The following is a 22,403-nucleotide window of genomic DNA, read 5'->3' as shown; positions in this document are numbered from 1 at the left end:
TGAGGCAAACTTTTGATTCAATATGGTCTAAACTCTCGTAGGCTTGACATTTTGGGTGGTCGCTTACGGGAAGTTGGACTGTAGATATAATGTACAAACTTACTCTCCCAGTTTGCGACTTTTCGTCCGAGGTTGTCCTTCCTGTCCCGCCTCTTCTCTCCCTTTTCCCAGAAGGAGGATCAGCATTCTCCGATCGTCTTTTTTCAATTAAACATTTGTTTTCCTTCACCGGTTCTTCATCACTATCTTCAGGCCCCTTGATGATGATCGTTGGTGTATCAACTTCAATCCCTGAAGTGTCCTCTTCTGCCAACGTTAACAAACTATTCAGAGAAACATCAGTAGCCAAACTTTGCTGATGTTGTAACTTTGGCGTAGAATCTAACGGCTTTCCATCGTCTTCATCAGGCTCAATATCTTCCAAAGGATCATCTTCTACCACATAATCTGCGTCCATTCCTTCGCACACAGATAAAAAGCTGTTCAAAGAACGCATACTAGCTAAACTGTAGCGATTTTCAAGCTTTTGTGAATGTTTTATAGGAGAACGTTTTCCAGCGTGTTTGTCGACGGCGAGTCTTGCTAGGTTAACTTCACTCTGAGATTTTCCGGCGTGGTCACGTGGATGAAGCTCGTTGCCAAGGTGATGACAGCTGACAGATCGAGCATATGCCACCTTTTTGGGAGATTTATCAGGCCGTGACGCGTGATTATCTCCTCTTCCACTTTCCTGTTTTATAACTGTCCAAATAAAAGGAACAGACAGACATAAAAAAAAAAAATTCGTTTTTAGATACCTACTGATTCCCAGTCAGCTCTCAAAGGGTCAAACGTTTTTCTATGACAAAAATTCCTGTTGGGAAACCTTGTTTTCAACTGATCTGCGACGAGGAAATGGACGGGAAAGTTGAACATTGCAAAGTAAAAGCATAGACATCGCCCCATCACCTTAAACCTCACCCCTAACATTTTGCGGACAGCACTGACCAGCACTCGCTGATTGTGACTCATCTTGCACCATTATGGCAAAGGAAAATAATGTTAAGTGCCACGTACAGTCAATCTTATTTCAAGCCTCTAATTGGATGCCGTACTAACGTTGTGTTGTCAAACCATCAGCAATACAAAGATTAAAACATCACAGCCTACTTGTATTGTTTTCATAGCTGCCATTTTCACCAGCATAAGTGTCAAGAAACTCAGCAAACCGTCCTTGTGATTCTATGAGCTCTGCGTATGTCCCCACCTACAGTAAGTATCAGCAAGAATTTAAAAAAAACATCAGTTTTCGAGACAAGATCAACCAAACTAAATAGCACAATTCGTGACATGAAACTAACTACATACACTTAGCAACGCAATCAAACTTCTCTTCTTATTTTTCACAAATTCTACATGATTTATATAGATGAATTTGGTTTTACGCAAGACAACGGTCTTTCACATTTTTGACATTCTTACTCGAAGACGGTAGAGAAAACTGCAGCAGTTAGATACTGGTAGGTTCGCACGTGCACGTGCACGTACATAAATAATAAATAAATTACAATATTCAGAGAGGAAGCCACAGAAACGCAGCACGAATTTCGAGACCGCAGTAGAGACTGAAGTTTGCGAGTAATTTTAGACGTGCCGCCCTTTATTGAGCTCCCCACGTGACAAAAATATAAATAGCACCGCACTCGAATAAGTGCCACGTACGCTCGTTTGCAGCTTTTAAATCCCTATCTAAAGAGCTGTTTTACAGAACGGAATACTTTACATCTACTGATTCTCAAGGCCACAGTTCTTTGACTTTGACGCGTAAAAAATAGTGGCATCGAAGATTGAAGGTTAATCCCTTGAAGATTGCTGTTACTGACTGCTATAGTCCTTTTAAAGATGTTTTTTGAGAACTTGGTGGTACAGCAAGACATTGCTGTCAACACCCGCGTTTTAGAACCTAAAATTTAAGAACCTGGGTGTTTTTTTTTTTTTTTTCCCTCCTGTTGAGCACCCTTCACATAAGAACAGTTCTCGGCTAAAATCTCAATCCAGGTTCTTATTTTCAAAATAAAGAGTTTTTTCGAATATAATACAGCCCAGCACATGCGATAAAAAAGGTAACAAAAACTAGCCAGAGCACTGGCAGTGTTATAAGACCACAATACTGTACTGTGAATGATTCAGTAAAAAGGCCACACCCATGAGTACAAGTTGATTTTTCAAACAAAAATTAAGTTAGGAATTCGAACCTAATTTCACAGTAAACATCACTTATATAAGAACCTATGGATGCTAACTTGAAAAAAAAACAGGTTCTTATACGGGGGTTTCTACTGTATAGCTTTGACTATCATTTCCTTTATTCTCGTCTCTTGCCTGATAAATAGTGTGCTATGTTGCAAGGAGAACTTAGAGGTTGATATTAAAGGAATTGCCTCACTCACCGGAGGTGGTTTTCAGGAGGATCCCGTGAATAAACAGGCCGTTATGAAATAGTTTGAAATACTACAAGAAAATGTAATTAATGACATAGTCAAATTCCCACAGCAGAAAATATCTCCGCTGAAACTATGCACTGACCAATGATCTACATTCCAAAGAACTCTGGGTAGACTAGGCTTCTGTAAGCGTGCAAGTATTTCTGGGATAGGCCACTCGGGGATTGTACTGCTAAATTTACTCTATAGACGGGTTCTGTGTGTGTGTGTTTTTTTGTTGTTTGTTTGTTTGTTTGTTTGTTTGTGTTTATTTGTTTGTTTTGTTTTTTGTTTTTTCCTCAAATTAACACCAGATACACTTGGGAAACAGTGTTAGACGACGAGTCCAGAAGTTATCGATGATGGGTTTTCATTCTTTATCACACAGACAACTAAGGCTAGCGTTCGTGTTATATGAAGTCAGTGTTGTTTTGAACCCACCCTTGTCCACATTCATGATCTCAGAAGTATTCACGTGACCCAGATTATAGAATGGTTTACCAACCAGACAAAGACCTCGTCCACACTTTGCAGGAGAAAATTGAAAACAGCGCTTTTACTCTAAAAACAGTAGGCCTAACCGCAGAAATAAGCTGCGTTTTCAAATTTCTCCGGCGTAATGCGGTCAGGACCTAACGGCGCTTTCAATTCAACCAAAATGTTCGGAACTTTCAAAACTGGGGCAAATGGAACGGAGATTCCCGGCCTGTTTTCGAAAATTTGGGTATACCCGTGCGAGGTTTTCCTCATTTCCGGCAATTCTAGAAGATAACGTTCCATTTTTCCTCTATAGATTTCTGAAGATTCACAACGGAAAAGTCGAATAGCAATTGGCCGAATGGAAAGCGCCGTAAGATATTTATGTACATGACCGTAATTTAGCGATGACTTGAAATGGAGGCCTAATGGCAACGAATAAGTCAAAGTAAAAATTGCTAACATCATTTCCTTCACACGTTTAACAAGTGTTTCAAGCTCCACAGCAAACGAGCCTGGCTTCGTCAAAGTCACTACTTACAAAAAGAACATCATCTTCTAGATGACAATCATAATATAACTGATTTGTTGTTGTTGTTGTTGTTGTTGTTGTTGTTGTTGTTATTGTTGTTGTTGTTGTTGCTGCTGTTGCTGTTGAACTTGTAAAGAGTATTCCAAGATTGCGCCACGGAGTACAAATATCTGTTTTAGATGAGTGCTCCTAATCTAATGACGTTTCCTTAACAGCAAAAACACAAACACTAACGTGCCCCGTGGTTACGTTATTGCTTAGTATTATTCTGTACATTACTACAAGTATGTCGTATTTCTGTTTCATTGAAATTGGTAATTTGGGTATTACAGTAAGAGGGGCTTAGCTAATAAGACGACAAAATGAAAAATAGCATTTAGTGCATACCTCGGAAACTTCGCCATCTTTGATAACTATGATTTGGTCCGTATACGGTAAAAATCTCATACTGTGTGTCACAAGAACACGAGTCTGAAAAGAAAAGAAAAAAACCATCATTCAGCTCACGTTTTGTCGAACAGCTATTTTACGGTGCATCAGTGGAACAAAAACAGAACTTATAGAAGAGTCTTTACTGATGCCATTGCTTACATTTCGCCTTAGTGTGCAATACCACTTTGCACAGAGTAGGTATCACGCTGGATACGAACTGACTACACACAATTTAAAGAATCTGTAGAAACTTAGCTATTAGCTACATGTTTGGCACTTTGGGTATAATTTGGCACTATTGATGACTCACACATTCTCCGTTCAATTTTAAGCTTTAGAACCGACGTCACACAAAAAAGCTCGAATTTCTTTGGACATTCAACCGATCCACACCCTTCCAATATTTAGAGTCAATATATTACCATAGCTCGATCAAAGACTGAATGAGGTAAACGCCGAGAGTAAAGACTGCCCTACTGATACATCCAATTTTACATATCTTCGAGATTAATCTACCTTTTCCTTCAGCAGTCCCTGAGGCCCAATGACTTTATCAAAGATGTGTTTTCCAACGTGTGAATCAACGGCACTGAGTGGATCATCCAGCAAGAAAACGTCAGCATCAAAATACACAGCGCGAGCTAAGCTCACTCGCAGCTTCTGTCCACCACTAAGGTTTATACCCTTGAAACAACCATGACGAGCAACAGTTAGCACTAATAGAGTCGCGAGTCTAAAACACAGGTCACGGGTCACATTATATATTGTTTTTACCAATACTGAAACAACCTTAAACCTTTACTAATACTAACCTTAAGCCTTAACATTGTCTTAGTGTAGTATTTAGGCCTAAGGTTAGCATTAGGAAGGGGTAAGGGTTGTTCCAGTATTAGTAAAAACAATGACCCGTGACCTGTGTTTTAGACCGGCCGCTAATGGAGATTGCAGAAATTTCCATGATGTATTAGCTTTGAACTAGCATTTGCCTCTAAGAAAAATGTTGTCGATCTCGAAACGTCGCGTTCATTGAAAATGTTAGCATATGGTATAACACGATATTTAACCCTATTCAAAAAGGGGGGAGGGCTTCAGATGCCCCTACCAACTTCAAACGCTTGTAACGCATACTATTTATTAGTATTATAGATACTGTACACGTACATTTTTGTAAAAACCGAGCCTTCGCTTTAAGCTCACTAACGTCTCGTGTTTAAATAAAGATTGTATTGTATTGTATTATTAACTTTAAAAGCACTACCGCAATGAACTTAGAATTTCATGACGTTTGCCAAAATTTGTCTAAGAACAATTTGATGTTCTGGAAATCCCGGAACGCACCTCCAAATCAACGTCGCACTGTTACAGGTTTTAAGACGAAATCCGATAGAAAATCGTTCAATTTCAGTTCTTAGTGGACAAAAATCTGGCACCAGAATAATTTTAAGACGGATTCCGCACAAAGTTCGAGCAATAAGTGCAAAAATTATTTACTAAAAATTTACTCATAGCACGGTAACTTTTGTAATACTATCTAAAACAACTCACTTTAGTTAATTTCTCTGAATGACCCCGCAATTAAATTCTAAAGCATTCTCGAGAAAATTAATGTCAAACATCGTAAGAATGCTTAAAGTGTGCGTTATTGTGTTTTTAACTAAAGCGAAAACGTTAAAAAAAACAAACAAACACACAAACAAAAACAAAAAACAAAACAAAAACCTTTATTAACGTGTCTGGGGTATTTAGCGTTGCTGCTAATTGGGGACACACACAAAAAGAAGTTATGAATGTAAAAATAAATAAGTATATATTAAAAAAGTTAATAAGTAACGTTTTATGTGAAATATGGATAACTTCAAGTTCAATTTTCTCTCGCGGAATCAGCTTGAGAGCTTAAGTCTCGATAAGTTCTTCTCAACTGTATTCAAAATAATACCATGCCATGAGGTTTTTTTAGGTAACTTAATTTTTGCCATTATTGCTCAAATGTTCTGCGGAAATCATCTTAAGTATTTTACAGTCCTTTTTTATATTTTCTTAAAGCTAAAGATATAAATAGTTGCCTGAGGTAACACCGAAAACAATTTCCTTTGGGAACGAGAGAAAACAAATTTCAAAGTTCAGAGAAATTGTGCAAACACAGGAAAAATTTCATCATTCTAACATAAGTTAGCTAGAAGAAATTAACAGCAATGCTACTCTGTAAATTTATGAGATGATGATCATGATATGGCATGTCATTGGTCAAAAATTTTGATATTCAGGGTCCGAAATTAACTTTTTTCGGCAGGCGCCAACTGGCGACTGAAATTTTTTTTTCAGTCGCCATATGGAAAAATGTGGTCGCCAAAAAGTGTCAATAAAATTATTCCTTCGCAGCGAAACACAAACCAAAATTTTTGGTCGCTACGGGCTTGCTGACAAAAATATTTGCAATCGATGGAATCAGGAATCAAACCAGTGCTGAAATCATCTTTTGACCACTTTGACAGATCTACATTTCCACCTTTTGAGGCCCAGAGAATATCTAAATCTTCATCTAATTTCTTCGCCGATGTTCCGTCTCCACTTTGTAGTAAATTACGGAAAGATTTCAGAACATCTTTGGATACCACATCGCCTGAATAAATTCATGGCGAAAGAACGCATGGGGCCTCTTGAGCCCGCAATACGCATGTTATGGGAAACCGCTGAAAAAAACATGGCGGCGAAGCTTTGCACTAATCGTAGCTGTAAAACGTTGTGGTAGATTTATAATAACAGGAAAATCGGTTTTATACTTTAAAAGCAGCGGGAAGGTAAAAAGGAAGTGACCAATTGGCAGGCGGCTTTCAATTTTATTTTAATCGATTTGGCCGAAAATCAAAGTTATTGTTTGTGTAATTATCGTGGCATGAAATAGTTAATCACTCGCTGGCGACCAGTTGTGAAATTCTGGTCGCCAGTGCAAAATTGTTAGTCGCATTGGCGACCAGGAAAGCGCAATTTCGGACCCTGAATATTTCCATGAAAACTCAACTGTATTTTGACAAACTTGTACGTTTTTGAAATTTTGAATTTTCAGCAACTTTATCGTGGATAAGTGCCAGCATTAAAACCGAAATCACATGCCTGTCGTTCGGTCGATACATGTTATAAGTGGAACAAAATGAAGATCGATGTTAAACTTAGTAGAAAATCAAACAAAACAACAAATACGTCTTCTATCTTGCAGACAAACACAAACGTATATATATATGTTAAAAAAAAAAGAAAAGAAAAGAAAAGATAGACGTTCATAATTAAAACATTTTTTTCTCACCTTTTCGCCAATCTCTGTCATGTCACCTGCTGGTAAGACCTCGATATCAGGATCCAAGGCGCACGCGCTAATCACGTGCTTGTATCGCTCAGTGTCACGTGGCTGACCAAAGAGCACATTTTCTTTAAGCGTTGCATTCATGATCCAAGCCTGCTGAGGAATGTAAGCTGTGGTTCCCTGAAAAGATTAAAAAAGACAAGGGAAAAATCTTAGACGAAACAAAAAATAAAAACCATGCTATATTACAACCGGAATAGAGAACAGAGGCCTCTGAGCCTTTACATTCGGCAGGGGTGTTGCTAAGCAACGTGGCTATTGTCATAGCAACGAAATGAACAGAAAACGTACGTAGTGCTAGGTTATCCCTGACTGGATAACAACAGTCAGAAATTTCCCGCAGAGCTTGCCTAGACCTGGGAAAATTTTCACTTGGTGGTGATGTGTCATTTAATTTTGAAAGAAGCTTGTACAAAAACGCTGTTGTTATGGCACAAATGTAATAAGTCTACCCACCCTCAGTTGTCACAAGTGCTAGATTTTTTGAAATACAAACCTTAACATAAACTTTCCCATGCAATTTCTCGGTTTCCCCAAGAAGAGCAGAAAGAAGGGTTGATTTTCCACATCCAACCTGACCGACCACGGCAACAAGTGAACCGCTTGGAATATTCACATTGATGCTTGAAAAGAAAAGGAAATTGCAATGAACAACAGTCCAAGATCTAGAATGTGGAATGATGTGGTAGTGAGGCTCGAGCATACGGTGAAAGTATGAAAGAATACTAAAGAGGGGGGAGGGAGGAGGAAAGCGGGTGCGTGGATGGAAAGGAGTGACGGAAGAAAGAGGAAAAGATCAGCGGAAAAAAGGCGATAACCTGTAACTGCTTTTGTATCTACATGAGCGCGTGTCTGAAATTTGTAGCGCAATCTAGTCACTAAAATCGATATCTAATAAATTACTCCAAATTTTGAATCATTTATCTGCCTGTCTGTGTCTGTCTGTCTGCCTGTCTGTCTGCTGTCTCTGCCTTTCTGTCTGGTAGTAGGTCTGTCTGTCTAGCAGTAGGTCTATCTGGCAGTAGGTCTGTCTGCCTGACAGAAGGTCTATCTGGCAGTTTGCCTGTCTGTCTGCTGGTAGTACGCTCGTCTGTCTGCCTGGCAATCTTCCTGCCTGTCTCTGGCTGTCTGGCTGTCTCTATCCGGCCGTCTGTCTGTCCCTATCTGGCTGCCTGTCTGTCTGTGGCTGTCTGTGTTACGAATTCCCACCGTAATTACCCATTATCTGCCCATGGCTGGTCTTTAAACTCTGTTGACCTAATCTTGAAGTCGCGGGTTCGAATCCAGTCTAGCAACAATTCCTCCATTACCTTCTCAGAGGGAACTACCAGATTTCCTGCACCCGAATTAGTTTAGGAAGACTAAATAGCCTGCTTAACAGCAAGGCTAGAAGTTTTCTTACTTTCTTAAGACAGGAATGTCTTCAGTTCTATCCCAAGAAAAGGTTCCATTTTCAATGCGACATGCCAGGGTTGAACCTGGTAATGGACGAAATAGAGATCATGTAAACAGACTCGTATAACTGTGACACAGTCATTAGGATCTAACATTCCACACCCAGTGCAGGAAATGGGGCTCATGGCTGTCGAACCTTCTTGAGCTGTTTTCATGTATCAATGGGGGCTGGTCACAAAATGTCGAAATAACCTAACGTAATTTATCCTTGTGGATTAGTACTATGAATGCATAACTTCTATAGACAAACTGACATGCACAGCGAAGTGCAAAGTGTCATCTGGACAAGCAGGCCGCGATCATCTCGACAAGTGGGCTGCGGTTACGTCGTTCAAGCAAATGTTCAGGCAGTATGTGGCGTCTCATAACGTGATGTGCCTCTTACACAGCGTTCAGACTTACATTGTGACGGCATGCTTCGAATGGCGTTTTCGGGTTCTAATTCATCAAGTTTTAGGAACTGCTCGAGGCGGTGGAATGAGACTTGAGCCTAAACAAAAACAAAAACAAAATCAGAAAAACAGAGCACAGGTGAACACGCGCCAACTGCGTCACTTCCATGGCTTTATTTAAAATAGTTTACCTTTAAAACGCTGGGCAAACCTTACCTTTTTCCATTTCAAAAAGGCAAATACATGTACCTTGGTACGTCAGCGATCTGTAGCTATGAACTCATAAAATTATCTCAATGTTCCCCTGAGAAACCCTAAGGGATTACTTTATTTTCTGTAGAAGGGCTATTGTAGTCATTAAGTTACACCTCCAAATGAAATCAGCCTGCTTTTTAAAAGTCATTCAACTGAACATTGAAACATCCGTTTAACTCCATGCCCTCTCAAATTTTCGGCAGACTTCTGACTTAAGACCCGGTCACGTGCAAGCCCAAAGCTCAAGTTCTTTACCCTCGATAATAACACAGGCGTGGCATGTGATATATTATCGGCCAGTCAAAAAAGACCTTCCAACTGTAAAGTGTAACAATGTACGTTGACAAGCTGAACATATATGTACCTGAATAAAGTTCATTACCACTCTGGGTAGCATGGTAAGAGGAAAGCGAAGAATGTTAAACAAGGAGATCGCTACAAAGGCTTTACCAGCTGTCAGTTCATTTCCAAGCAAAACGTATACAGTGAATGTGGCTAGAGAGACCTGCAGGAGAAACCAATCAGGAAAAGAGACGAAAAACAAGTTTGCTTTGAACTTACAGGATGACACGTACTTGGAGGTAATGGTTGGAGCTTAAGTAAAAGTCAAGGAGTCGCTGTTATGTTTATTGACTTTTTTCCCGAATTTGCAAGGGAAGTTTAGATACATGTAGAGGACTAAGCTCACTCAACCTAAAGCCAGTACGGGTTGTTAGTGTCCAACTCGTGAAAACTTCTAAACTGATGTCAAATCTTCAATAAATCTTCATTTTCCTCTATTTATTTCAAATTCACTTAGCCGCCATCACTTCCTTTTCCTTCATAAATGTCTCAACAATTTTCTACAAAAAATAGCCATATTCCATGGGACCTTTAACTACAAACCAATGACGGTGTCTTTAGATGCATGAGACCTCAAAGACAATGAGCGAGAAAACGTATCAAAACGTATGAGAGACACATTGCCTAACGTTCGAGTCTGATTTTCTCTAGTGCCGTTATGAATTGCACTCTTCCAGTATTATTTTGCTCAGTATTAATTAATTCATACCTCTCCCTCTCCTATGTTAAGTTAACTTTTTTACCCTAATTATTATTGTCAATTAAACAAGGGCATATGATTAGCTTGCTATATTTTTGCCCTTTTCCATTTCTCCTCTTACTTGTTTACTTTATATTTATCTTTGTCATTTTAGAATGGAATAAATAAATAAAATGAAATGAAATGAAAAATGAAAAACCCAGCAGTGAAATACAAAGCATAATCATGATATTTTCTGGACGTCTGAAATATAGTTGTCAAAGACTTCGGTATTCATAAATTGGAGCAAACTGAAACACTTCCTCACCAAAAATGGAGCACAGATGAAAGTGAAGGAAACAGCTGCACCGAAGTACATACTGTTGGTGAGATGACGAAGTTCTTTATTTCTAATCTCAGTGATCTTGGTCATGAAGGATTCTTCCCAGGCATAAAGTTTAAGCACCTAGAAATACAAAGTTGTAACCAGTAACTATTTGTGTTATTAATTAATATTTAATATGTCAAGTTATTCTCGCATTTTGTTTGGTGCCTACTTATGATCTATTGAAGGACAGACGCATTTTTTTTTTTTTTTTTTTTTTACATTATATAAATTAAAACAAGTCTGTTCAGTAAAAGATCACAGAATACGCTTAACGGCTCGTGTGTCACTTTTTTGTTCTTACCAAATTTTGACGTCATCTGTGATCTATTACAGAGCATACGCATGTTAACACGGAATCTATTTGTTAAACATACAGGTACAGGTGAAAACGATATCATATAGGGCAACCCACACTACACATACTGGCAAGTGGCGGATCTAGGGGAGGCACCCCCAACCCCCCCTTATTTTGGGTAAAAAAAGAAGAAATCACAGAAGGAAGAAAAGCCGACAGGGCAAGCAAAACACCACCCCAATACAATACTAAATGAGGTTTAAGTTGTACAACGCAGAGGACATTACCTTAATTCCACTAAGCAGCTCGTTCGTCAGCTTAAGCCGTTCATCAGCATTTTCCAATTGTTTCACCTGTAAATAAAAATATTGCAACAATAGTTCCATAGGCATACTCATGAATTCTTGTGCCAACCTTGGCTTGACCTCCATAAGAGCTCCAGTTCCGTTTTATAGTTTTTTAACGTACTTAAATCGTTTGAGTTTCCCATAGGATGTTTGCTGTTGGCTTTGGGTAGTCGTGTAGTGGTGTGTTTGCTTCGCTTTGTCGAGTAGTGTCCAGAATCTTATAAAGTTCAACAGTCCTTGACCCATTTACAACAGGTCTACAATTTACTGTGTAGTATAAATTTTAGCTTGCGAGCAGGCTCACCTTTTAGTCACGCGCGCGAGCGGCGAAGAGCAAAGAGATTCGGCGGGAAGGAGTCTGGTGAAGAGGCGCCAAGAAAGTCACTTTCTTGTCTCGCACCGCACGCTCTTCTGCTCCAACAAGAGCCTGCTCACAGGCTAAATAAATTTAGCTTGCTTTGTTTGGCTGTAAGTGATGTTGAAGCAAACAGTACATGCTGAAGCGTACAGAAAAATAAAAATCCTAAACAGAAAGAAAAGACTCCTGGGAACCTTTCCCCTAAAGTGGCGAGAAGTTGACATTCAATCCTAATAATATACTGCAGTTATCACCTGTATCTTCCTGGCTAGTCGTGTAATGAGAAGGTTCAGCGGTATCAACATTATCAGCATGCCCAGTCCGGCCAGAACAGCCACACCCATGGTGACGTACAGGAAATAGATGGCAACACAGATTTGGAATGGTGCTGACCATAGTTGATTGAAGGACTGCACCAGCTGCATAACACGCTGAGCGTCAACAGCCATAAGGTTCACCATCTCCCCTGCTGTAGAAATTCTTCTTGATAAGCTACTCAGTGACAAGGCCTAGAGATTCACCAAGAAATTAACAGACAACAACATCTTAAGCACATCAAGAACAGCCAGAGGAACATTTACACAGAAATGATTATTACAGTATATCAGAAGATGGCAGAAAGCAAGTTATACCGCTTAAGAAAAAGCGTTACTTTGAACATTGACCCTACAGGTGAAACAAAATATTCAAGTTTACTGTGTCAATACATGTACATTTGTACGCTTAGCTATGAGAGTGAGTCGCCACAACACTAACCCAGACTTGAGAGTGTCAAGGGAGCGATTTTATAATACCGGGCCACTTATCAATATTTCTCTCAATGCTTCTAAGAACGAAAAGGAACCATCCAAATTCAATGGGATGCAAAAGAGTGGCCCGGTTTCCTACACTCTAGCCCTAATTCCTATTGAGCCATCACGGTAGAGATCTTTATATCCATACGGCCATGTGTATATAAATAATGTGTGCAGTTTCATTTCAGCTGCAAAATTTCTGTCGAGTTTAGCCGCAAGTTCCTTTTGTTAAATTTTCGGCAATGTAAACATCATTCTGAACAATCCAGATCCTATTTTTTGCCAAGCTAAGATGTTTACTAAAACCTGTTGAGTATTTTGACTTTGCCTACATTTTCATCGAGTATTTTTGACTTTTGACTTGGCTCGTATGCAGACTTGACCTACATGTACCTACCATTTTTGACTTTGTTTGCCTACATTTTTATAATAGGTAATTTGAAGAAGCAAATTTTTCAGTCATTGACAATTTTAAAAACAGAAGAAGCCCTTTCATTCAACTGTTGCTCAACTGATTGTGGCGTGTTTTTAACCAGGCAATAGGATCATTTGTTTTCCTTCACAGTGCATTGTGACAACTTTGTAGTCAATCACAAATACAACATGTTTTAGGCCTCAAGTTGTTGTCGCTAAGTTATAACAGAAATGGTTCATGCTTTTAGCTGTGCATATATCGAGTTATGGATGCAGCTGGGAAGTTTGGACAGCACTCCAGAAGCTAGAGTTGCTCTCGGCTGTCCCCTCGAGTAACTCTTACACCTCTTGTCCTCTCCAAACTTACTGTGTGCACCCACAACTCGATATACACTCCCTAAGCATAAGCCAATTCTTTAATATAATTATATAATATAATTATTTTCTCCTGGGTCCCCATGCTACTGCCCCTTACTCTCCCCACCGCCCCCCCCCCCCCCCCCCCAAACCCCTCCCTTTCCTTATACCATTATTTCTCTGGCATCCATCCTTGGACATCAAATTTTAATAACATGGTTGCAGACTTCAACAGAGATGACTTACCTTAGCATAAACAACTCCAATTATACTTGTGTGGACTCTCATTGCTGATTTAAATGCAATATGAAGTGAATGTTGAACTGCTGTCATTTGAAAGATTGCTATGACAACCATACAGGCAACATACACATAACCCTTCCACTTGTCTGCCTCATTTTCTTTATCCTCTGTGTATTCTATAAGGAGTCTGTAAAGCAGGAGCAAAATTAAATTAAATGTACGTAAAATAACGTTGTGATCAAGAAATCACTTTGTATAAGTAATCACAGAGTTTGAGTGCAATTTGGTATAAATAGTCTGTGCAACAAGTGCTCATTTTCGGAATGTTCACATGATTTTCGTTTACCTTCGGAAGGATTCAAGTAATCCTCGGAAGTGTTAAATAAAAATATCATATTGAGAAAATATGTTATGTACATATGTATTAAAGCTAACCCTTGAACCACACCCATAAATGTTGCCAAAACAAGATTTTGGCAGCACATCCTTTGTTTTTGGCTTCACAACAGTCATTTTAAAACTGACCCCCATGATAACATGTAACCCTGGTTCAGACTTGTAAAATATAACACAAGTGAAATAAGCACAAGCATAAGCACAAGAAAAAGAAACATGTTCCTTTCTTCTTGTGCTTGCGCTTATGTTTATTTCACTTGTGTTATTGTGAACCAGGCTGTAGCAGGTTTGAAACTAGACTTCTCATCTCAAACTCACAGTCCACCTAAGTAATTCCTATGCAACAAATTAACAGGGAATGTATTATACACTGTTAACACTACCTCATCATACCCTAGGGGACAGGGGTGAGGTGGATGGGGGAATGTAACTCCCAACAAAGGTGACTGTCATTCATTTTTCTGGTCAAAATTTGTAGTTTAATGCTGCTACTAATTAATTCCCCCACCACACCCCTCTCATAAAATACAGTGAATAAAACAAGTCAGTGAATCTGATCAGGCATCTTAAACGAGAAAAGAAGGGGCTTATAAAGTTATACCCTAGGAATATGAACTATGCGTTTATATCTAAAATTACCCCTCTTTATATCGAACCTCACTGATACCTTTTCACATACTAAGGCTATTCAGCTGAAAATAAAATTAAATATGATAGGAATGACTTATCTATATAGGAAGTGGTGCCTCTTAGAGGTGCAAATGAATTCAAGCTACATTTTAAGAAAATTGACCCTGGTACCCCTTCAAATCTCTCACAATCATCCCCATCAATTCAGTAAGAGAGTACCCCCATTATACCTACTTCATACATGCATATCAAGGTTGTCATTAAGAGCCATACCCCATAAAATGTACATAACACCTGTTAGGGCCCTTGATGTTAATGGTCCATGTCGAAAAAATGGGGAAAATGGAACTGTATTGTAAGACTCCACTTACCCTAGAAGATACGGCTGAATGAAAAGCAATATATCGTTGATCAGTTTGAAGACGATTCCAATCACAAAGTAAGGAGCAAACACTCTGATCATAGCTTTGACCAGGGATGGATCATGGCATTTCTTTCTAGCAAAAGTAACATCAGAGGTTCCATGAAGTTGGTCCTTTTCAAGTTCATGTTCATCAAACTGAGGTGCTTTGTTTTTCCTGACATGTCAACAAACAGATGCAGGCTTGTCAGAAATAAAGGGAGACGCATAACAGGAGATTATCTTATGGTTACTGTAATAAATCATTGCATTCAGACTGCATTTAACCTAGAAAAGAATGCACTTTCTCGCGCACAGACATATACATGCACTACCTATCTTGCACTACTCCTGATAAAAACATCTCTAAAAGATAAAATAAAAGTTTTTCAAACACCCGCAAGAAGGAATTTAGAAGAGGATCGTGCAAGGTCATCGATACCACTTAAGGATCCTTAGTCTGCCAATGATCATCAAAGATCTTAGGCAACAATCCCCACAAAGATTTACCGGTACAATGATCCTAAATACAATCCTTGAAGGATTCAATGAGGATTTTGCCAGGGTCTCAGGATAACATTATTTGAAGAATCTATTTGTTGCAACTGATATAATCCTTGAGGATTTTGCAAGGGACTTTCGAGTGGGCCTTTTTAGGATATCAGGGCTCGAAAAAAAAAAAAAAAACACCTGAAGTCTAGCTTGCCCTTCAGACAAGCAGCTCTCAAATTTTGCTTGCCCTGGGCAAGTCTTAGTTTACTTTCTTTTTCTTTAGTTGGCAGACGATTTGCCTGGGCCCTTAGCCACTGGGCAAGTGAGAACGAAGAGTTATTTGCACAGCAGAACAATCTACAGTACACGTACTTGTACTGGACAACCGGACGACACTTTTCGAGCCCTGGATATTGTAGCAATCATTTCGTTCAAGATCCTTCAAGAACATTGGAGATCTCTGGGTATTATACATGTCAGTGAAGATTATCAAAGGTATTTGAATGTGAAGATCTGTATTTGAAACATGTACAGTGTAACTGTAAAGTACTTTCACCAGCAGAATTAAATTGAAGTGGATGAGGGAAAATGGTGACAGAAGTACTCCCACAGACTGATCTCGAGACACTCACCCATGATTTTTTCTAAGTTCCTTGTCCCATTCCCCATGAAGTCTTGGTACAATATTACAAGAAAGACTTTTTTCCTCCAACGACCACAAGTCACTGTCCTGCAATGGTCTCTTGAAGCCAGTTAGAAACAAACTGCACACAAAAAGAAGAGTAAAAATTATTATCTACAGTACAAGTCATGTAGCATCATAGACACGAATCACAGGTTGCGATGGCTTGGTCATGTGCTGAAAACGCCCAATGAGGGGATAGTTACCGAACACTGGCTTGGAATGGACCTCAACTGAGAGAAGAAAGGGAGACGTGCCAAAAACCACCTGACAGAGGACAGTGATGAAAGTGCTGGGGGATGGAGATGGGTCTCTCGTGGGGTGAAACACAGGCCAAAGTACGGGACAGGGTTCTGATCAGTGGCAGGGTTTGACTGCAGCCTTTAATATACGTAAACTTTTAAGCACTAATAAAAAGTAATCATCAAGACACAAATTGTGCAAAGAGCACATACATGTACATGTAGAGCCATAACTGTCCATGCAGTCATTGGCGCACATGGTGTATAGACCGACTGTATGGTTATGTTCTGATAGTACCTACATGAACATCACAGGCATGCAATGCATGCAAAAGGGCTGGACAGCTACAATATAAATAGTCCTAACACTGCACTAAGTTCCATATATATACATATACATGTACACAGGGTAAAGGTACATTTATACTTAAACCTTTAAATTATTTCATTGACCAGCAAAGACTAGCCCTCTGCTTATGTTACTTCATAATCATTGTTGCATGACAACCTATAACAACCTATTTAGGAAAGAAAAAAGGGCTAACAGACTACACAAAGTTTTTACACAGTCATGCACTTAAACTAACAAATCAAAGTTAAGCATAAATTGTAACAGTCAACATTACCTGTTTAGCCACCAAAATGACACGCGTGAAAAGAAATTAGCTTTCCCTTCTGGGCATGGTTTCTCCAAGGAAAAAGCACAATCACAAAAATTACTGTCAGTAAAAACTTGTAATATAGTGCAGCTCAGAAATAAGAAAAGATATACATGCACACTTTGCATCAGCCAAAAACAAGTACATACAGTGTCCGTGTGTGCATGCACGGGTATACAGCATACAGTACTTGTACGTGCATATGCCTCATTAGTATACATGAGCTAGCGTATTGTTTCTTCTTTTCTTAACAGGTCATTGTTGTTTTTAATGGCTTGAGAGCTTGCCACAAGGCAAGAAGTATGGATTATTGACCAAGTGTGAGGTCAAGATGGCTGGATATTGGCCAAGTTCTTCTTTTGCGTGTTTATGGACTGAGACGGAGTTGAGGTCCATAAACACACAAAAAAAGAATGAGGTAAATATCCAGCCATCTTGACTGAATGAGCTTTATCAATAAAGGATTTTTTACGTGGCTTTCGGGGAAATTTTTCTCCCGGGAAATGGCGGGTAGTCCCACGTGGCCAAGATAGCTCCATCTTGCCCACTCAGGTAGCCAATAACAGCACAAGATTTGATTCATCTTGCCCGCTCATGGAGCTAGCCATATAATAAAGGGTTTTATTTTTTTTTAAATACACAATGAGGCATATGCCTTCAGACTAGATTAATGTACATGTATATCTATAGCTGAAACAAACATTTTGCTATTGGGCACTTGGCATAAAATTAACAAATGGAAAACTGAAATAATACATGTAGTAACATCTACACGTACAAGCAACAACAAAAATTCAAAAACTATCATATGAATCATGTGGGATGGATGAAGTACAGTACATGCATGTAACAAAAAGGTCAAAACTACTTGCGATGATAAAATAAACACACACCAACCAACAAACAAGGACCCACTGTTAGTAGTGTGTTTCGTCAACCCTGAAAAAGCCGTTACTATTAACCAAATCTTCCATCCAATTTAGTAAACCAAAAACTTTGTACATGTAACTCGAATAAACTAGTAGAGATGGCAAATTTGAAATGCAAAAATAGGGCTTTGCACTTTTCTGTCATTGACACGCCTTACCCATTGCGTTCCATAGTCTTAAATGTACCTTATGTAACCAGCTACATGTATTTTACTGTGCTACAGTACACACATACACATTGTTATTTGTATAAAATACAATGTGGACAGTCACGCTTCAGTTTCTTGGCATGTAGTTGTGAATACTATTAATAATATATTTTAGTTTCAGTCAGTTCTGATTGTTAACATACATTCTGGGTAACATGCCAAAAAGAAATTCAAATGCTATTAATGCTCACAAAACGTCGACCCATTCTGTATACATGTACAATCAATCAAGACATGGACATATAGCTTGTTTTGCAGGCATGTTTGATCAAAGAGAGAGAACTCTCAGTCATCTACACTGACAGACAAATGATTAAAAAGAATTTACTATTAATATTTAACTGATTTTAAATATACTTTTTTTCTTATTATAAAATAAAATGTCACGACTTTATAGTTCTACATACCCTTCCTGATACTGTCTTTTCACATGGGGTGTTTGGGAAATACTTGGAATTAGCCTGTGAATTAACCACTGAGGGAGACACATCACCACCATTCATGAGATAATGAAGTCTGGAATATGTTCACAAAGCCATTAATTAACATCTGAGTACATCTGGAGTAATTATTTCAAGGAGCCATGATACAAGTATGAACCACATACAGGTACAGGGAGTACAGACTAAGGTATATCCTGATATTATGAAATGCATGACATGTGTATTAAAATTGCCTTTCCTGTTAATTATTATATATTCATGACCAGATTTTGGCATCATCTGCAGAGAACCAGTTCTTCCGCGAATACAGAAAATCATTTAATGTACAGTCATCTCATTATGTACAGTAATTTTACAACAGGATAATTTCAAGGGTCCTGACGACTCAAATTTTTCTAGGCTATTTGATTCCCAGTCAAGTCTCAATTTCCATAGCACATAACTAACAAAGTCTCAGGCTTGTAGAAAAAAAATACCTGTACATGTATCTCGCTGTCTCGGATGAAGTCGCAGATCTACTTTAATTTACATGTAGTTTAATTGCTGGTTACTACGTTTATTCTTACTCAGAATTTATATGCATGCACTTACTTTTCATCACTCAGGTCATCCCTCAAAGGGACAACACAGATACTTGGTATAAACCCTTCTTTCTGGCTTGAAACACATCTGACATACAACCACCAAGACTTGACATTCCTGGTCAGAATCTCAAAACACTGACCCTTGCAAAATGGCAACTGAGCCTGAGCAGTCGGTGCATTCTCAAGGCAATCTTGCATCAAGACACCAACAGAATTTGATGGGTCAAAGTCGTAAATAGCCACCACCTTTACTTTCTTTGAAATTACTGCTGCCATGGCTTGCATTCATGTACATGTACCCTTGTTCACTGTTTACACTTTGCAGAAAGCAGTACTCGGACATATCTAAAATAAGTCAGATTGCATCAAATATAAATAAAAATACTCACAAGTGTAAGAAGAATAGAACTTTCCAAAATGGTTACTTGCAAGTGAAAAAAAGGCGGTAGGTATATTTTGCAGGTTGCAGGTTGCAGGTTGAAATTTAATCATGACTGAAAAACTGCTGGCACTAAAAATAGTTAATAACCTATATACTTGTCAGGGGTTCTTACACAAAGTAGGAGGCGTCTTTCATGTTAGGTTTATTGATTCAATCCACTATAAGTACTTATCGATATCAACACGCTGAGACCAGCGAAATCTCTTCGAAGGCATCTGGATGGCCGCTCCACAGATGTTTCCATCGATTCCAGATTTGGCTTGGGTCTTCTCCCAACAACAGAAGATTGCCATCACAAATGAAGTAAATAAATAAAGAAATGAAATAATATAAGATTTTAAACGACGGAATATACTAGCCTCAGTGTGCTTTCATTTTGGTACTCACCGGGAAGAAACCAAATTCAGCAGATATTTCAGATGATATTTCAGATGTTTCTCCAAAAACAATAATTCATTGCAGGCTTATTAGGAATATACTCTCCTCCCATCGCTTCCTGCACTTTGGCCGGTTTGGCATTTAGGTGAAAGCCATTATACTGAGCGATTGTAAACAGTGTCATGTAACAGTCACGGTAAGTCTACCGCCTGTACATTTCTTTTAGGTGCCAGCGGTTTTCCAGTTACAATTAAATTTCAACCTGCAACCTTCAACCTGCAAAATGTACTTGCCGAAAAAAAGGTGACCGAGTATACTGCACTCTATCTAATTACAGCTACAATATACATGTTTACATGTACTAACCATTAGATAATTTGGAAACCTTTCATACATCAAAGATATGCATATGACACTATAGGTAAAAGTACAATGAATTTATTGCCTGCAATACATGTATCATACATGTATGGTATAATTATATTGAGGCATAGTAGTCCGTGAGTGGTCCATGTTTGAGGTCTGGCAGAGTCATTATGTTGTGTTCTTGGGCAAGACACATAACTCTTGCAGTGTCTCAATCTCTTTGCCCAGGTGAATAAATATATCTATTACTATATAAGATGCTTTGGTATGTTGTATCGTAGTATATTTTTACAAGTTGTGCCATATTTTGACGAACCCATAGGGCGAGTCAAAATACAAACAACAAGAAAAAATATAAAGTGATACTACACACCAAAACATCTAATAAGAGATTTACTATCCAACTGCTGTAGTCAATAAATTTATCAATGAAAGAGAGAGAGTGTGACAGTTTTGCATGTGTGCGCCAACCTGTATGGCAAACAGGTTTTCTACTGTACAAATAACTGTACAATGTCACTGTATATCTGTACTGTTATTTGGATGTTATTTGCTCCAGTTGGATAATAAATGGGTATAAATGGGTCAATGCTGGGGCTTAACCCTGGGATGGACTAGTGTCCCATGCTCATGGGAGTAAAAATACATGTACTCCTTGTTGCTTAATGATACAAAAGGCAAGTTGAGCCTGTAGGTGCAGAATTTCTTAGCGTGTCTCAGTGAAAGAATAAGTTCCCCAAGGGAAGGGACAGGAATTGACATTTACAGGATCAGGGCCCATGGGTGGGGAACTTGACTTTGGCTTCCCTGAAAATGTCAATTTCCCCTGGGTTTTCCCCTTCCTACTGGGGTCTAACATTGATAAGTGCACAACAAATGGATGGATACAGTGTAAAATTGTAGCATTGTATTCTTTTGTTTCCATTGCAAACCTTCTCTCCAGTTGATAGATTTAAGCTTCAATTTAAATCTTGAAAAGCTGGAAATCATTCAAAGATAGAGTGTTCGCTTACATGGGATCAGGTGAGATAAACTAAGCTCGAGTACTTGACTGGGATTTCCATGACCATTTGCATAACGCACCATAACGTTATCAGCTTAGAACGGTGACCTTTTTTACATGGATTCTGTGCTTTTTTTGCATACATTATTAAAGTGTTGCTTTTACGTATTAAGACAACTACAGAAGAAAAATATTTCGTTATTTCAGGTAGAGTAAATATTAAACTTAGTTTGAAGCCCCTTGTGATATTCAGCGCACCCGATACACTTCGCTTGCGTGGCGATCGACCGTAACATATTCATAACCAAAGCTGAAACATTAAGCTCTTAGTAAAATAACAAAAAACTGAACATCACTTACCAAGTCTTGTCTGTTGGCACGAATCGTAAACGATAATACAAACGGATGCCGTGACCATCAAAAGGGCGAAGAAATCGATATCATTGCATTTAGGCCTTCCTTCCTGAGCAGTTTTATGTTTCAAAAGCCCTCTGACATTGAATCGAACACAGATTTAGGCAGTCAAATTAAACGAGCTGTGTCAGCGTTCTTCAATTGTTGCACCGGTATTGTCAAAGGACGTATTCTTTTCTCCCCTACCTTTTCGTTTTTTTCTTCTTCTTCTTTTTTTGGCGCAAGACAGAACCATCCGTTCAATCGCTAGCAACGGTAACCAAGCCTTTTCGTGCGTGGAATTTAGGTTTAGTACTCGCGTGACACGAGCGTTAGGCGCGAGACACGCTACCGATCAAAGCCAGAGCGAAGTGATCGGGGCGGGGCTTGCCGGGAGCCTGTTCGCAAGCTCTAGCCCAGAAAAGCTGCCACAAGAATAATTAGCCAAACAGAAATCCCAGTCAACGGATTATATTTGCTTATTTTAAGAACTGTTTCAAGAGAGGCCATCCGGTTTAGACATCGGATGATGGTACTAGTCCGGGAGCACGTGTAATGCCATGGGAATTTCATGA

The 22,403-nt window shown here is 38.9% G+C and overlaps 1 protein-coding gene across 2 annotated transcripts in view; it reads right to left on the bottom strand.

Moving 5' to 3' along the window:
- LOC110042112 (multidrug resistance-associated protein 1-like) overlaps positions 1 to 22,403 on the bottom strand; it is a 31,991-nt gene extending 9,588 nt beyond the window's left edge. Inside the window, exons 1-20 of one of the 2 annotated variants that reach the window (XM_089293461.1) lie at positions 22,036 to 22,403; positions 21,796 to 21,926; positions 19,254 to 19,591; positions 18,627 to 18,735; positions 17,049 to 17,110; positions 16,131 to 16,262; positions 14,978 to 15,184; positions 13,584 to 13,767; positions 12,027 to 12,281; positions 11,355 to 11,420; positions 10,713 to 10,850; positions 9,728 to 9,868; positions 9,119 to 9,206; positions 8,664 to 8,739; positions 7,758 to 7,884; positions 7,205 to 7,381; positions 4,420 to 4,587; positions 3,859 to 3,942; positions 1,150 to 1,246; positions 104 to 741 (exon numbers count right to left, since the gene is read on the bottom strand). In XM_089293461.1, the coding sequence (XP_089149587.1) occupies positions 104 to 741; positions 1,150 to 1,246; positions 3,859 to 3,942; positions 4,420 to 4,587; positions 7,205 to 7,381; positions 7,758 to 7,884; positions 8,664 to 8,739; positions 9,119 to 9,206; positions 9,728 to 9,868; positions 10,713 to 10,850; positions 11,355 to 11,420; positions 12,027 to 12,281; positions 13,584 to 13,767; positions 14,978 to 15,184; positions 16,131 to 16,262; positions 17,049 to 17,110; positions 18,627 to 18,735; positions 19,254 to 19,531 (3,027 nt within the window). In that variant the 5' untranslated portion in view covers positions 19,532 to 19,591; positions 21,796 to 21,926; positions 22,036 to 22,403. Of the gene's footprint in view, positions 1 to 103; positions 742 to 1,149; positions 1,247 to 3,858; positions 3,943 to 4,419; positions 4,588 to 7,204; positions 7,382 to 7,757; positions 7,885 to 8,663; positions 8,740 to 9,118; positions 9,207 to 9,727; positions 9,869 to 10,712; positions 10,851 to 11,354; positions 11,421 to 12,026; positions 12,282 to 13,583; positions 13,768 to 14,977; positions 15,185 to 16,130; positions 16,263 to 17,048; positions 17,111 to 18,626; positions 18,736 to 19,253; positions 19,592 to 21,795 lie in introns of both variants that reach the window. The other variant, XM_020747451.2, reaches the window with a different exon arrangement.

Source organism: Orbicella faveolata, unplaced genomic scaffold, assembly GCF_042242905.1.
Source record: "Orbicella faveolata isolate gen_17 unplaced genomic scaffold, um_ofav_v1 contig_25, whole genome shotgun sequence".
In the NCBI taxonomy this organism is placed as follows: Eukaryota; Metazoa; Cnidaria; class Anthozoa; order Scleractinia; family Merulinidae; genus Orbicella; species Orbicella faveolata.
Note: the sequence above shows the minus strand (reverse complement) of the source record. Positions and strands in the feature narration are given on the sequence as shown.